General features: G+C 39.1%; 1 protein-coding gene across 1 annotated transcript in view; it reads right to left on the bottom strand.

Annotated features, from left to right (window-relative positions):
- LOC100156421 (phospholipid-transporting ATPase FetA-like) overlaps window positions 1–16387 on the bottom strand; it is a 99002-nt gene that overhangs the window by 35314 nt on the left and 47301 nt on the right. The window contains exons 8-12 of the mRNA XM_005660209.2: window positions 15893–15965; window positions 15180–15250; window positions 14071–14153; window positions 12866–13024; window positions 10156–10244 (exon numbers count right to left, since the gene is read on the bottom strand). Of these exons, the coding sequence (XP_005660266.1) occupies window positions 10156–10244; window positions 12866–13024; window positions 14071–14153; window positions 15180–15250; window positions 15893–15965 (475 nt within the window). The remainder of the gene's footprint in view (window positions 1–10155; window positions 10245–12865; window positions 13025–14070; window positions 14154–15179; window positions 15251–15892; window positions 15966–16387) is intronic.

Below are 16387 nucleotides of genomic sequence, written 5' to 3'. Positions count from 1 at the left end.
AATCATATTACAAAGCTATAGTAATCAAAACAGTATGAAAAAGCAGAATGGTACTGGCATAAAAACAGACATACAGACAAATGGAACAGAATCGAGAGCCCAGAAATAAACTCATGCACAAAGAGTCAGCAAATGCTTGACAATGGAGGCAAAATGGTATTAAGAAAACTGGATATTCACATGTAAAAGTATGAATCTGGACCCCTATCTTATACCACTCACAAAAATTAACTTAAAATGAATTAAAGACTTAAATGTAAGACCTGACACCATAAAAACTAGAAAAACTCATAGAAGAAAACAAAGAGAAAAAGTCCTTTGACATCAGTCTTGGCAATGATTTTTTGGCTATGATACCAAAGCACAAGCAACAAAAGCAGAAATGAACAAGGGGGATTATATCAAACTAAAAAGTTTCTGTATGGCAACATAAACAAAATAAAAAGGCAGTCTATAAAATAGGAGAAGATATCTGCAAACCACATATCTGATAAGGAGTTAACATCCAAATATATAAGTAACTCAAAAACTCAATATCAAAAAACCAAATAATTCACTTAAAAAATAAGCAAAGGTCCTGACAGCCATCTTCCCAAAGAAGATATTCAAATGGCCAATAGGTACATGAAAAGATACTCAACATCACAAATCATTATGTGGTATGTTGGTGGGTACAGCCACTTGGCAAAACAGTATGGAGGCTCCTCAGAAAATTAAAAATAGAACTATCATATGATAAACTTCTTGGTATATATCCAAAGGAAATCAAATCATCTTGAAGAGATATCTGCAGCCCCATGTTCACTGCAGCACTATTACAACAGCCAAAATATGGAAACAACCTAAGTATTGACAGATGAGTGGATAAAGAAAATGTGATACACACACACTATAATGCAATATTATTTAGCTATAAAAGAAGGAAATCTTGTCATTTATGACAACATGGATCAACTTTGAGGTCATTACACTAAGTGAAATTAGTCATATGGAGGAAGACAAATACTGTATGATCTCACTTATATGTGGAATCTAAAAAAACTAAACTCATAAAAACAGAGCAGATTGGTGGTTTCCAAGGGCTAGATGTGGGTGAGGGAGAATGTGTGAAGATGGTACAAACTTGCAGTTATAAGATGAATCAGTGTTGGGGATCTAATGTACTGCATGGTGACTACAGTCAACAATCTTGTGTATTTAAAGATGCTAAGAGAATAGATCTTAAAAGCTCTTACAGGAGTTCCCGTAGTGGCGCAGTGGTTAACGAATCTGACTAGGAACCATGAGGTTGCGGGTTCGGTCTCTGCCCTTGCTCAGTGGGTTAACGATTCGGCGTTGCTGTGAGCTGTGGTGTAGGTTGCATACACGGCTCGGATCCCACGTTGCTGTGGCTCTGGCGTAGGCCGGTGGCTACAGCTCCGATTCAACCCCTAGCCTGGGAACCTCCATATGCTGCGGGAACGGCCCAAGAAATAGCAAAAAGACAAAAAAAAAAAAAAAAAAGTTCTTACAAAGTTTAACTTATGAGGTGATAGGTTAATGAACCTTATTGTGGTAATAATTTCACAATATTTATCAAACCATTTTGTGATATATCTTAAACTTATACAATGTTATATGTCAATTACAGCTTATCAAAACTGGGAAAAACGTAAAAAAGAATTTTATATAAATCAAATCATATAGCATATAGTCTTTGACTTCTTTCACTCAGCATAATTATTTTGGGATTCATCCACGTTTTTGCATCTACCAATTGCTCATTTCTTTCTATTGCTGAGTAGTATTCCATTATATGAATACTTCAAAATTTGTTTACTAATTTATCTTTTATTGTGTATTTGGATTGTTTCTAGTTTTTAGCTGCTTACAAAGCTGCACTGAACATATTGTACAAGACTTTGCATGTATATAGGCTTTCATTTCCTTTCTAAATACCTAGGAATGGAATTGCTGGGTCCTACAGTAAATTTATATTTAACTCTAAGAAACAACCATATGCTTTCCAAAGTGGTTGTACAATTTTATGTTCCATCAGCATAATATACCCACATACCTCTAGAGAAGACATGTATGATGTTACTGTGAATCATTTCCAGTCTACTCAGTGGTCTTCAAACTTGTGTTCTTTGTCACGGTATGAATTGTTCAAAGCAACGCATCCCACTGCTAGAAGACTGGAAATCTCATATTTGAGTCACTGATAGAAAGTCTTTGAAGATAGGAGTATGAAGGCAGGAGGAACAGGTCTAATTGAGACCATTCTCAGAAAATGAGATTAAAAAAACCCTCTTATTATGAAAAATTTCAAACACATATTAAGATATATAAATACTACAAGGAACCCTTATGTACCCATTACCCAGATTCACCAATTACCAGTTCATGGCCAGTTTTATTTTATCCCAAACCACCTCTTCCTCTGTCCTCTCTTTTGTTTAAGCAAATTTCTTACACTATATAATTTGATTTGTATACAGATAAAATTATATATATAGTTTAATATATATCTTTAAATGACCTTATTGAAACAGTACCTTATCACTTAAAAAGTTAATACTAAATCCTTAATATCATTCAAAATTTGAGATTTGAGAGTTGAATGAGAGATGGAGTAGAATGAAACAGGTGAATTGAGATAAAAGAATAAAATGTGCTGTTATTCCTAGCCTAATGCAGATTCACACTGAGTAGTTCAGCTCTTTGTGATGAAGGTCTCTCTGGGGCCATAAACCCTTCTTAATCTTACTCCTACTTGCTCAGTGAGTCGTATGATAGTAAGGCTTATCCTCACAGTCCAGTTCCAATTGCAATGATTAGTTCCAATGGCCGGTATTCCTTTTTGGATCATCTATGTGGCCAATATTAAATCTCTAACCATATTCCTCTGCCTGTCAATTCACTAGGCCCTATATTCTATTAGCTTCAGTGGGAAAAAGTGGGGGAGGTAAAACAGTTATAATAAATTTTTATTTTTCCCTTCCCTTCCCTGAGCGAGGCCAGGGATCGAACCATCATCCTCACAGACACTATGTCCGGTTCTTAAACTGCTGGGCCACAATGGAAACTCCTATTTTATTTATTAAAAAAATTTTTTTTTTCTTTTTTGGCCACACCCATCCATATGGAAGTTCCTGGCTCAGGAATCAAATCCACATGACAGCTTCAGCTTATGCCACAGCTACAGCAAGACAGGATTCCTAAACCAATTCGCCACAGTGGGAACTACTATTTATTTATAAATATAAATTTATTTATAATTTATTTATTTATTATAAATATTAGAATAATCTGAAACCCTCTGAAGCTATGAGAGAAAATTACAGAGTAACCTTCAATACCCCTCCTGCTCCATTCCTATTGCCTGAAAAACTGAGAATCCCCATCATTTCCAGTGCTATGCCCTCCCTCCACTGTCAGACTATGAATCCTCCAGCCAGCTCTTTCCATTTGGACTGAACCAGCAGAAAGGAAATCAGCTCTGTCAGACCCACCCTAGAGAGCACAGCTTCCTCATCAGAAAGGCCTGCAGGGGTAGGACACAGCTCATTCTGAGGGATCTTCCTGCCATCCTGAGGCTTTCCAAACCCTTGCATATGTTCCATGGTTCTTAAGGCACATTCATATTGTAATGGAGTTTATTGGTCCTTAGTTTCTAAAGCTTTACTCTGCTTTCTTTCTATAGGAAGGAAGAAACAAATTGGTTGTTGCTACAAATCCCAGATGTTACTTGCTTATTATAAGAACTAGTCAGACCCAAGAAGAGCAGATAACCTTGCACTTAGCAAATATATACTCAATTTTGTTACTCTTGACAAAAACTGAGAACCAAGGCCACTGCTGTCACAACTGAGCTCCCAGGCTTCAGAGGCAGTCTGTAAAAAGAGTACTCCATGATTCTTTAGCCCTTCACATCTTTTTCACTATGTCTTACCCCAGAAGTATATCCTAGATTTCTGGCATCATTCAAATTTCAAATACTCTGCTTTTCTGCCCCACAAATATAGTCCTACTGAACAGACTAGGGCTTCCAAAGCATTATCACTGTGAGCTCTGGTCACTGAGGAAAGGGAGGGGATCAAATTCAAGCTCAGCTGTGGGTTCATCAGGAAGGAGCTTTGCTAAACACGCTTCCTGTGTCTGCCAGATTTCCCCCTAAGCATCATTTCCAAAAACGGAAAAAAAAATAAAGTGTTTAAATCAGGAAGGATTTCTGCTTCAGCTTGAAGAAATGAGGGTGTGTTATATCTAACTTCATTGACAATGTCTTGGCAAAAATACCACATAAACAAAACTGCTGAACTGATAAGAATCCAGCTAATTCAAGAACATTCCTTCATTTAATAACCACTCAAAAGATATTTCCTGAGAACTATTTTGTGCAAGGCACTCCCAAGAATGGAGAAATGAATATGACATAATATATACCTTAGAGGCTCATAACTTGGTAGCTCAGGTATTAGTATATTTTTTCACTAACTCAAATAATAATGAAGCTCCTATTATGTGTCAGACATAATTCTAGAGACTAGGGTACAGTGGTGATAAAAGACAATGTTTTTATTTTCAGAGTTTATAATCCTGTGGAGACAAGTGGAAAACAGATAAATTAAGAAATGGAAAAATACAATTTAATTATTGCTAAGTGCTGAGAGGAAAATAAAACAAGCTAATAGAATAAAGAAGGTCTTGGTGGAGATGGCTACTTTAGATAGGGTGGCAGATTAAGGTTTCTCCGAAAAGGTAACACTGAATAATGAAAAATAAGCAGACTATGCAGAGGCCTGGGCAGACACTGTGAGCAAGGGTAAAGGTCCTATGATAGGAAGAAGTTTGCTTTCTTACTTAATTTGTAGTTTGCCAGGCTATAGATTTCTAGATCAAAATAATTTTCAGTTCTTTGGTGGCCTAGAGATTAAGAATTCAGCAAGGAGGAGTTCCAGTCCTGGCTCAGTGGAAATGAATCTGACTGGGATCCTAACAACACAGGCTTGATCCCTAGCCTTGCTTAGTGGGTTAAGGATCTGACATTGACATGAGCTGTGGTGTAGGTTGCAGATGCAACGCAGATTGGGTGTTGCTGTGGCTGTGGTGTAGGCCAGTCACTGCAGCTCTGATTTGACCCCTAGCCTGGGAACATCCATATGCCTTGGGTGCAGCCCTAAAAAGCAAAAAAAAAAACAAAAAACAAAAAAAAAACAAACAAACCAAAACAAAAAACCATTCAGCAAGGATTCGCATTGTCACTGCTGTATCTTAGGTTTGCTCTCTGGCCAAGGAATTTTCTTATGCTGAGGGCTCAGCCAAAGAAAAGACATTTTTTTTTTTTTCATTAAGAACTTTGAAAGTATGACTCTACTGGTTTCTAGGACCCAGTAGTGTTGGCAAGAAAGGTGATGACAATCTAATTCTCATTTTTTTGTTGACAACTTATTCTTATCCTTTTGAAAAATCTGAGGGACTTACATATACCCTTGGAGTTCTAAAATTTCATGATGCTGGTTTATCTCATGGTAGTTTTGATTTGTATTTCTCTAGTAATCAGTGATGTGGAGCATTTTTTCATGTGCTCATTGGCCATCTGTACATCTTCCTTGGAGAAATGTCTATTCAGATCTTTTGCCTATTTTTCAATTAGTTTGTTGGCTTTTTTGCTGTTGAGTTGTGTGAATTGCTTGTATATTCTAGAGATTAAGCCCTTGTCCATTGCATCATTTGAAACTATTTTCTCCCATTCTGTAAGTTGTCTTTTTGTTTACTTTTTTATTTCCTTTTGCTATGCAAAAGCTTGTCAGTTTGATTAGGTTCCATTGGGTCATTTTTGCTTTTATTTCTGTTGCTTTGGGAGACTGACCTGAGAAAACATTTAAGGTTGATGTCAGAGAATGTTTTGCCTATATTCTCTTCCAGGAGTTTGATGGTGTCTTGTCTTATATTTAAGTCTTTAAGCCATTTTGAGTTTATTTTCGTGCATGGTGTGAAGGTGTGTTCTAGTTTCACTGATTTGCATGCAGCTGTCCAAGTTTCCCAGCAATGCTTGCTGAAAAGAGTGTTTTTTTCTCATTTTATGTTCTTGCCTACTTTGTCGCAAATTAATTGACCGTAGGTGTCTGGGTTTATTTCTGGGTTCTCTATTCTGTTCCATTGGTCTGTCTGTCTGTTTTGGTACCATTGCCACACTGCCTTGATGACTGTGGCTTTGTAGTATTGCCTGAAGTCTGGGAGAGTTATGCCTCCTGCTTGGTTTTTGTTCCTCAGGATTGCTTTGGCAATTCTGGGTCTTTTGTGGTTCCGTATAAATTTTTGGATTGTTTGTTCTAGTTCTGTGAGAAATGTCATGGGTAATTTGATAGGGATTGCACTGAATCTACAGGTTGCTTTGGGTAGTATGGCCATTTTTTACAATATTCATTTTTCCAACCCAGGAGCATGGAATATCTTTCCATTTCTTCACATCTTCTTTAATTTCCTTGATTAACGTTTTATAGTTCTCAGCATCTAAGTCTTTCACCTCCTTGGTCAGGTGTGTTCCCAGGTATTTGATTTTTTGGGGTGCAATTTTAAAAGGTATTGCATTTTTGTATTCCTTTTCTAATATTTCATTGTTAGTATACAGAAATGCAACTGATTTCTGAATATTAATCTTCTATCCTGCTACTTTGCTGAATTTGTTGATCAGTTCAAGTAGTTTTTGGATTGAGTCTTTAGGGTATTTCTATGTATAGCATCATGTCATCTGCATACAGTGACAGTTTTACCTCTTCTCTTCCTATTTGGATGCATTTTATTTCTTTTGTTTGTCTGACTGCTGTGGCTAGGACTTCCAGTACTATGTTGAATAACAATAGTGAGAGTGGGCATCCTTGTCTTGTTCCAGATTTTAGTGGGAAGGCTTTCACCTTTTCTCCATTGAGTATTATATTTGCTGTGGGTTTGTCATAATATTCCCTCTATACCCACTTGAGTAAGAGTTTTGATCATGAATGGATATTGGACTTTGTTAAGTGCTTTTTCTGCATCTATTGAGATGATCATGTGGTTTTTGACTTTTCATTTGTTAATGTGGTGTATGACATTGATTGATTTGCATATGCTGAAATATCCTCATGCACCTGGGATGAATCCCACCTGGTTGTGGCATATGATTTTTTTTTTATGTTGTTGGATTTGGTTGGCTAAAGTTTTGTTGAGAATTTTTGCGTCTATATTCATCAAAGATATTGGCCTATAGTTTTCTGTTTTGGTGGTATCTTTGTCTGGTTTTGGAATTAGGGTGATGGTGGCATCATAGAACGTCTTTGGGAGTGTTCCTTCTTTTTTGTGTGTGTGTCTTTTTTTGCCATTACTTGGGCCGCTCTCGTGGCATATGGAGGTTCCCAGGCTAGGGGTCCAATCGGAGCTGTAGCCACCAGCCTACACCAGAGCCACAGCAACGCGGGATCTGAGCCGCATCTGCGACCTACACCACAGCTCACGGCAACGCCGGATCCTTAACCCACTGAGCAAGGGCAGGGACCGAACCCGCAACCTCATGGTTCCTAGTCGGATTCGTTAACCACTAAGCCACGACAGGAGCTCCCGGAGTGTTCCTTCTTATTCAACCTTTTGAAAGTTTAAGGAGGATGGGTATAAGTTCCTCTTTGTATGTTTGGTAGAATTTGCCTGTGAAGCCACCTGGTCCTGGACTTTTATTTGTAGGGAGTGTTCTTATGACATATTCAATTTCATTTCTAGTGACCCGTCTGTTCGGTTGATCTATTTCTTCTTTATTCAGTTTTGGCAGACTGTAAGTCTCTAAAAGGTTATCCATTTCTTCTGGGTTGTCAAATTTGTTAGCATACAACTGTTCATAGTATTCTCTCATAGTTTTTTGTATTTCTGTAGTATCTATTGTGACTTCTCCTTTTTCATTTCTTATTTTATTTGGGTTTTTTCTCTCCTCTTCTTGGTGATTCTAGCCAGAGGTTTGTCAACATGAGATACCACCTCACACCAGTCAGAATGACCATCGTTAATAAGTCCACAAATAACAAATGCTGGAGAGGGTGTGGAGAAAAATGAATCCTCCTGCACTGTTAGTGGGAATGTAAGCTGATACAACCACTATGGAGAACAGTATGGAGGTACCTGAGAAAACTATACATAGAACTACCATATGACCCAGCCATCCTGCTCTTGGGCATATATCCAGACAAAACTTTCCTTAAAAAAGACACATGCACCCACACATTCATTGCAGCACTATTCACAATAGCCAAGACATGGAAACAACCCAAATGTCCATCATCAGATGACTGGATTAAGAAGATGTGGTATATATACACAATGGAATACTACTCAGCCATAAAAAATGAAATAATGCCATTTGCAGCAACATGGATGGAACTAGAGACTCTCATCCTGAGTGAAGTAAGTCAGAAAGAGAAAGACAAATACCATATGATATCACTTACATCTGGAATCTAATATATGGCACAAACAAACCTTTCCACACAAAAGAAAATCATGGACTTGGACAACAGACTTGTGATTGCCAAGGGGGAGGCAGAGGGAGAGGGAGTGGGTTGGACTGGGAGCTTGGGGTTAACAGATGCAGACTATTGCCTTTGGAATGGATAAGCAATGAGATCCTGCTGTGTAGCACTGGGAACTATGTCTAGTCACTTGTGATGGAACATGATAATGTGAGAAAAAAGAATGTATACAAGTATGTGTAACTGGGTCGCCATGTTGTACAGTAGGAAAAAAAATAATAACGTATTTAGGGAAATAAAAAAATGAAATAAAATTTCATGATGCTTAATGGGTGTTCTAAATCTGAAACACATTGTTCTTCAATTCTAGGAAATATTCTTCTAATATTTCTTTGACAAGATTGTCTCCTCATTTTCTCTTTTTTGGCTGCCCCTGTGGCATGCAGAAGTTCCAGGACCAGGGATCAAACCCAAGCCACAGCAGTCATGGTGTCAGATCCTTAACCCATTGAACCACCAGGGAACTCCCCTCATTTTCTCCTTCTGATACTCCTAGGAGATGAACTGGGGGCTCTTGGTTTGACCCTTCATTAAAAAAAGAATTTATCTCTTTGACTTTTGGTTTTATAGTCTAGCAGTGTTCTCTGACTCTTTATTTCATCCCTTCTATTGTTTGTTTGTTTGTTTTTAGCTCTTCTATTGGTTTTTCTTTTTCTTTTTGGTCTTTTTGCCTTTTCTAGGGCCACTCCCGTGGCACATGGAGATTCCCAGGCTAGGGGTCTAATTGGAGCTGTAGCCACCGGCCTACACCAGAGCCACAGCAGTGCGGGATCCGAGCTGCATCTGCAACTTACACCACAGCTCATGGCAATGCCAGATCCTTAACCCACTGAGCAAGGCCAGGGATCGAACCAGCAACCTCATGGTTCCTAGTTGGATTCGTTAACCACTGAGCCATGATGGGAACTCCTCTATTGGTTTTTAATTTCAGTAATTTTTACTCTCCAAAATTCTTTTTGTTGTTCTTTGATTGACTTTTTAATTTTTTCATTGAAATTTTTTTAGCCTATTCTTATTTTATTTAGGCAATTGCTTCTCTAAGAACAGTAGTAAAATTTGTTTAAAAGTTTTTCCTTTCCTCTTCTCTGAATTATAATCTGTTTATTCCAGTGTCAGTTTATTCTATCCGTTCATTCTCATCCTCCACTTTTGGGCTCCTGGTTACCCTACAATCCACTTAAAAACATTATTAAATAGTAGTTTGATTATTACAGGTTGGAAACTTCTAGTGTATACTCAAGCAAAAGAAGAGAATAAACTATGAAAGATATGGAAGCCAGGAAACATGAAGGTTTTATTAAAGTGGTCATGAGTAAAACTGGCTATGAGAAAAAAAAAAAGTGTCAATTTCTAAAGCAAGGTCCTTAATCCATTCTGGTACCAAAATCAAAGTATCAAAGCCTCAACAAACTGTGACTGTCCTCTACAGCAGAGGTATAAGTTTGAGATTCTCTTGTCAATGAGTTCTTTTGTTTTTTGCTTCAGACATTAATATGTGAAGTCCTAAAAACTACTGAATCTTTCAAACAACTTAATTCCAAGTTGGAAATACTGGCCAGTGTTGTGGAAGGGAAAGAGGTATACCTATTTGTAAAGAAACAGAAAAAAGTCTTTAACTTACCCAGAGCACAAGGACATTCATGAGATGGTCTATGTGTGTCCGTTTAAAGGTGGACTTTCCACTGTTCTGCATTAATTTGGTGTCTGGCCCTAAGTGAAACAAGGAGACATCACCACTTAGAATCAGTGGAGTTCCCATCATGATGCAGTGGTAACGTATCTGACTAGTATCCACGAGGACTTGGGTTTGATCCCTGGCCTCACTCAGTGGGTTAAGGATCTGGTGTTGCTGTGAGCTGTGGTGTAGGTTGCACAAGCTTCTCTCTTAAAACCATCTGATCTATTTAGCTTAGAAGAGGGATTTTCTGATAAGTAGATCTGCATCTTCTTGAGCAATGAGGAAACCCATTGCTTCACCAGGCTCCATTTAAAGTTTCTAATTAGGAAAGGGAGAAAGGAAAAGGCAATGGTAGTGATTTCTTCTGAGGAAGCCTGGGAGCTGAGACTTTTCTGGAGCAGAGAGGCAAAGACTCTGTATTTCTTCATGAGAGTGCAGACAGTAAATAGAAACAAAGAGCTTTTAATGGTTACTGGGACTAGAGTTGGAAATTATTGACCAAGAGATATGGCTACAGAGAAAACAGAAGAGGTTTAAAAGAAAATATAAATAACAATTTCTCTGGTCTTTTATCATCTGATTATTGTTCTTACATCTACTCTAATGAAGGAATTTCACCCATGTTTGCTATTTGTAAGATGGAACTTCTCTGATACGTAGGAAAACACTGAAAATGCAAGGTATAAGCCATGCCACTCTTTCCTCTTAAAGTGTTCCTTGAAGGGCTTGAAGTCATGAGAAGTTTGGCTCAAGCCTGCAAGCTACAAAGGGAAGAATCTTCCAAGGCTCTTTTTTTTTTTTTTTTTTTTTTTTTTTTTTTTTGTCTTTTTGCTATTTCTTGGGCCGCTCCCGCGGCATATGGAGGTTCCCAGGCTAGGGGTCGAATCGGAGCTGTAGCCACCGGCCTACGCCAGAGCCACAGCAACGCGGGATCCGAGCCGCGTCTGCAACCTACACCACAGCTCACGGCAACGCCGGATCGTCAACCCACTGAGCAAGGGCAGGGACCGAACCCGCAACCTCGTGGTTCCTAGTCGGATTCGTTAACCACTGCGCCATGACGGGAACTCCCCAAGGCTCTTTAGAAAAACTTACAGTGGGAAAAAAAAAAAAAAAAAAAGAAAAACTGACCATACCCCAGGTTTCAAGAAGAATGTGGGGATCATGACAGAACTTAGATATCATGTAGCAGGAACAGCAACTTAAGTGCCTTGGGATGCACTTAGGTGACATCAATTCTCCTTTGCTCTGAGTTTCCCAAGGCCCCCCAGATTTTTCACTACCATGTAACCAACTAAGACTCAGAGGAAAATCTTTTTTTTTTTTTTTTTTTTTTTTGTCTTTTTAGAGCCACACTTGAGGCATATTCGAGTTCCCAGGCTAGGGGTTGAATCAGAGCTGTATCCGCTGGCCTACACCACAGCCACAGCCACACCAGATTCTTTACCCACTGAGTGACGCCATGGATCGAACCTGTATCCTCATGGATACTAGTCAGATTGGTTTCCACTGAGCCACGACAGAAGCTCCCCAGAGGAAAATCTTAACAAAACTTGGGCTGGCTGTCAACTTCACTGCTACTGCTTTAGGGAAAAAAAACTTTTGCTTGAAAAAATGAACTTTTGTAATCTGTAGCAGTTTGTGGGGTTAGCTGCTGAAGTACGGTGAAGAAACTAAGCCTACTTCAAATCTTTTCAGTTTGGGACTGGTCAGCCTACAAGCTGCCACTAGAGATTAAGAACCAATGAGGAAAGTCCCAACAAGGCCCCCCTGGACTCTTAAGCTTCTCTCTAGGGCTTGGATCTCATTATTTCCCACAGAAGTGAGGCATCTAGGATCCCCATGTCTAGGGGTGACTTCTCTAGGAGGGGAGTTGAGTAGTATTCACTGTGGAAAATCTTCCTCAATGCTGTCTTCAGTGTCCTATCTCCTTACTGTGGTGGTTGTCATCAATGCCCACTGTCACTGAGGGCATAGGATAGCACAGAAGCTTCATTTTCCTGCATCATATCATAACCCAAGAAAATCCCTCACTAAATGTAAGGGTTTTTCGTTCTAGCTGCCATCTCAAGATGGGCCACTACTAATGAGCCACATGGGCCTTTTCTCTGGCACAGATATCTCACATTGTATTTTATATTCTCCATAATGAGCACTGTTTATTCTCTCATGAAAGTAATCCACATGTATTCTTTTCCCTTTCACATGTTTCCCTTCCATATGCTAATTCTATGTGTGTACCTTCTCTCGTGTCCAGGTACGGTTAGAAAGACTCATGAATGTTCTGTGGTCATGTTTGTTGTTGTTGTTGTTGTTGTTTTCCCCCATTAAAAAAAAATTAAAGTATATTTGACTCACAATGTTGTGCCAATTTCTGCTGCAGAGCAAAGTGCCCCAGTGCTCTGTGGTCTTGGAATACAAAGTCTTCCTCTAACAAAGGCAGGGCTGGTAGCTCATTATTTGGAAAAAAATTTCTTAAATCATCCATCCATCTATCCATCTACCTGCCTCCCTTTCTACCTGTCTCAAAGCCATAGTATTCTGATATATATATATCTAAGCACCATATCTATATCCTGAAAACCAAGTACCCACAACAGGGCTACAAATGGAACTTGGCAGGCTGGAGGTCTATGGCCCCAGGAAGACGTACCAGTAAAAATCACCAAGCCATAGCACCAATCTGTATTCCTGATGACACAGCCTCGGAGAATCAGCCTGTCATGGTCCAGGATGTAGTCTTCCCCCCGATAAGTCAGTACTCCTGTGAATCTGTCCAACTTGTTATTGGGAGACTCACACCTCACTTCTCCTGGAAAAAAAAAAAAAAAAAAAAAGAAGCAATAAGAGTCCTGACTCTGTAATCTTAATTCTTTCCTAACAGGACAGAGGAGGCTTAACAGGAAAAAGGAAAGAACATCCCTCTTTAAAAATATATACACATCCTTTTCCTATTCTCTCTTAGCCACTGTCCATTTCTCATCAGCTCCATTTAGAAAGGCAGACAGAGGTTTCTGGGCATCAGAGAAGAGTAATTCTGTGACATGGGTCATCTACACAGAGAACAACCTACATGATAACTTATCACTATCAGCACTTTCAGATCAAATAAGCTGAATCTAGAGAAATTTTAAAACTACTTAAAGCAAACCTAGTTTTTTTTCAAAATGGAATTAATTGGACTTTTTCATGATTAATAAAGTAAAATGTGAATTTTATAAAGATATATACAACATTAAAAGAAGGGAGAAAATAAAATTCACCCATTGCCTAGACATAAGTGCTATTAAAACTTTTATAGTATAGCCTTCCAAATTTTTTGTTGTTGTTGTTGTTGTTGTTGTTGTTGTTGCTATTTCTTGGGCCGCTCCTGCGGCATATGGAAGTTCCCAGGCTAGGGGTCGAATCGGAGCCGTAGCCACCGGCCTACACCAGAGCCACAGCAACGCGGGATCCGAGCCGCGTCTGCAATCTACACCACAGCTCACGGCAACGCCGGATCGTTAACCCACTGAGCAAGGGCAGGGACCGAACCCGCGACCTCATGGTTCCTAGTCGGATTCGTTAACCACTGCGCCACGACGGGAACTCCCCAAATTTTTTCTATACGTGTATTCATAAATATATCTGTTTCCAAAAAAATCTGTGTGATATATACTATGCATAGTATATTGTAATCTTTATTTATTAATGTTATATGTTAATATTTCACTTATTAATATCCTATGCAAATAAATATAAACTTGCATATTGTTTTTAGTAAGTTATATAGCATTCACTGTATGGATGTACCATATTTTATTCAACCAGACCTTTACTGATAAAAAATTGGGTTGGCAAATTTATTTCCTAGCTCACCATCAAAAGCAGACAGCAGCTTCAGGTTATCTTCCATTTCACTGGTAACTGAGATGGCCTGCTTCACTTTCAGGTTGGTTTCACTAGGGTAAAGGATGCATGGTCACCAGAGTACAGGACACATATGCAATAGCAGCACAGGTCCAATTTCTCCTACTTTAGAAAAGAGTTGTTGCCAAGACAGCCTGGGATTGAACTCTAAGAGTCGCTCCCACTGTTATCCTCTCTCAAGGATAGTACTGAGGTGGGACGGTTCTACAAGGAACCTGACTATTAGCCCTCTTGCTCCCCTCGTTTCCTGCTCTCACTCTCTGTATATCACAACTACTTTAACCTACCTATGAGATCTTGCTGGTCATATGCTCTAGAAAAGCTAAAAAAAGCATTACACAAAACAACCTGGGAGTGGTACCTGGTCCCTTCAAGAATGAGGAGCATGTCTTGGTAAGAACCTGCATATACCTCCAAGTAAAGCATACTCCCCACCTCATCCATATTTACAGAACTCATGAAGGGATCCCCATTAACCATTTGCTCCTATAGGAATGCATAGGGACAGAAGTTAAAAAGAAGCCACATTTCAAAAAGTTTGTGGACACTGAGAAGAATCATTGTAAGGATGCAGACCGATACTAAACTCTACAGGACAAGCTCTCTGAAGATAGTCTCTATCCTAAGATCTCAGTTTTTGAACATTAATGAATTTCTACCCTAAGATCTTTCTAGAACATGGTGTTTTATCAGTAATTACTTTCATCTCATCACCCCCAACCGCCACCAGAAACTTTGCAACTCTATTCTGAAATTTTACAGTTCCATTTAACATCTTTCCTACCACTCAGCATTACTGAATATAGTCAAAGTGTTTACAGTTTAGAGATGGAAAATATGGAATTTATCTGCCCAGTTTCTGCACCCAGTGGATGCTCAACTATTGCTGTCAAGAGCTCAGCCTTAGACTTGAGATCCCAAGGGTCTGGCCTCCTATCTTGTCTGGATATTTCTAGCCTCTTTCAGCACTTGAGTCTCAGCATTGTGCTCTCCCTCACTGAGAAATCACTTTAAGCTGGCTCAACTGTCTTAATGGACTATCAGGAGGGAACACTCACCCATCCAGTTCTGCTGTTTCTATATATGTCAGACTGTAGGGCTCACTGCTAGACAGTAATAGTATATCAGCCTGTGGTCAGAAAAGTCAGAGAGGATAAGGAAAGCAAGAAGGCAAACTTTTAATATTAGTGTGACAAAAGTAGTTACCTCAGGAAAAGGTGTTTATTCTAAGAATTTTACAGACATTTGGTTTACTTTCTTTTCCTTCTTTCTTTTTTTTTTTTTCTTTTTACGGCATATGGAATTTCCCAGGTTAGGAATCAAATCAGAGCTGTAGCTGCCAGGCTACTCCATGGCCACAGCATCACAGGATCCACAGAAACACCAGATTCAAGCCATATCTGCGACCTACACTGAAGCTCACAGCAAAGCTGGCTCCTTAACCCACTAAGTGAGGCCAGGGATCAAACCCAAGTCCTCATGAATACTAGTCGGATTGGTTTCCACTGAGCCACAATGGGAGCCCCTGGTTTACTTTCTTTGTACAGGATCCATCACTGCTACCACATGTCCCTTCTCCTAAAGCTAGTCATACTTTACCTGTAGCTATGGTGAGGAGTGGACAAGAACAAACTTCTTCCCATTGTAGCTATTGATCTCTGGATGCAAAATGAGGCAGGTGAAGGTCACCAGAAAAAGCAGTCACTGAAGTGTTAAAAGAGTTCCTACTCAAGCCGAAAGAGAAAAAGCCACAGCCCAAAGAGGTACTCACCGTGACAGCCTGGTTATTTTCCAGTTTTATTATATCTCCCACTTGGATATCCATCCATTTCTCTGTCACCATCCTGTAAGAAAGTGAGTTTTCACTATTCTGTAAGAAAGTGAGCTTTGAATGCCAGCATGCCTGATCTGAGACTTTCCCCACAGCCCTGTTTAGACAATTAAGACAGGAAAAAAAAAAAAAGCTTAGATGGACTCAGAGTCTAAACTGTTTCATGACACATCCTTGAGCCAACCAAAAGTAGTGTCAATTTCTCTTGACTTAAGACTATAAGAGTTTTCCAAAATTCTATAAAGTTATATTTAGACATGCATGCACATAATTATTCTTTAAGTAAAGGCAATATATATGCATGTGGTAAAAAGCAGTTCAAATAACAAAGAAGTATGTAAAAGAAAAAAGTAAAATCTCCTCTCTCCCTAGATTTTAGTTTTGTTTCCCCAAGGTAGCTGCTGTGAGTAATTTTTTGCATTTCTTTCAAGAAAA

The sequence above is a fragment of the Sus scrofa genome, chromosome 1 (assembly GCF_000003025.6).
Source record: "Sus scrofa isolate TJ Tabasco breed Duroc chromosome 1, Sscrofa11.1, whole genome shotgun sequence".
In the NCBI taxonomy this organism is placed as follows: domain Eukaryota; kingdom Metazoa; phylum Chordata; class Mammalia; order Artiodactyla; family Suidae; genus Sus; species Sus scrofa.
Note: the sequence above shows the minus strand (reverse complement) of the source record. Positions and strands in the feature narration are given on the sequence as shown.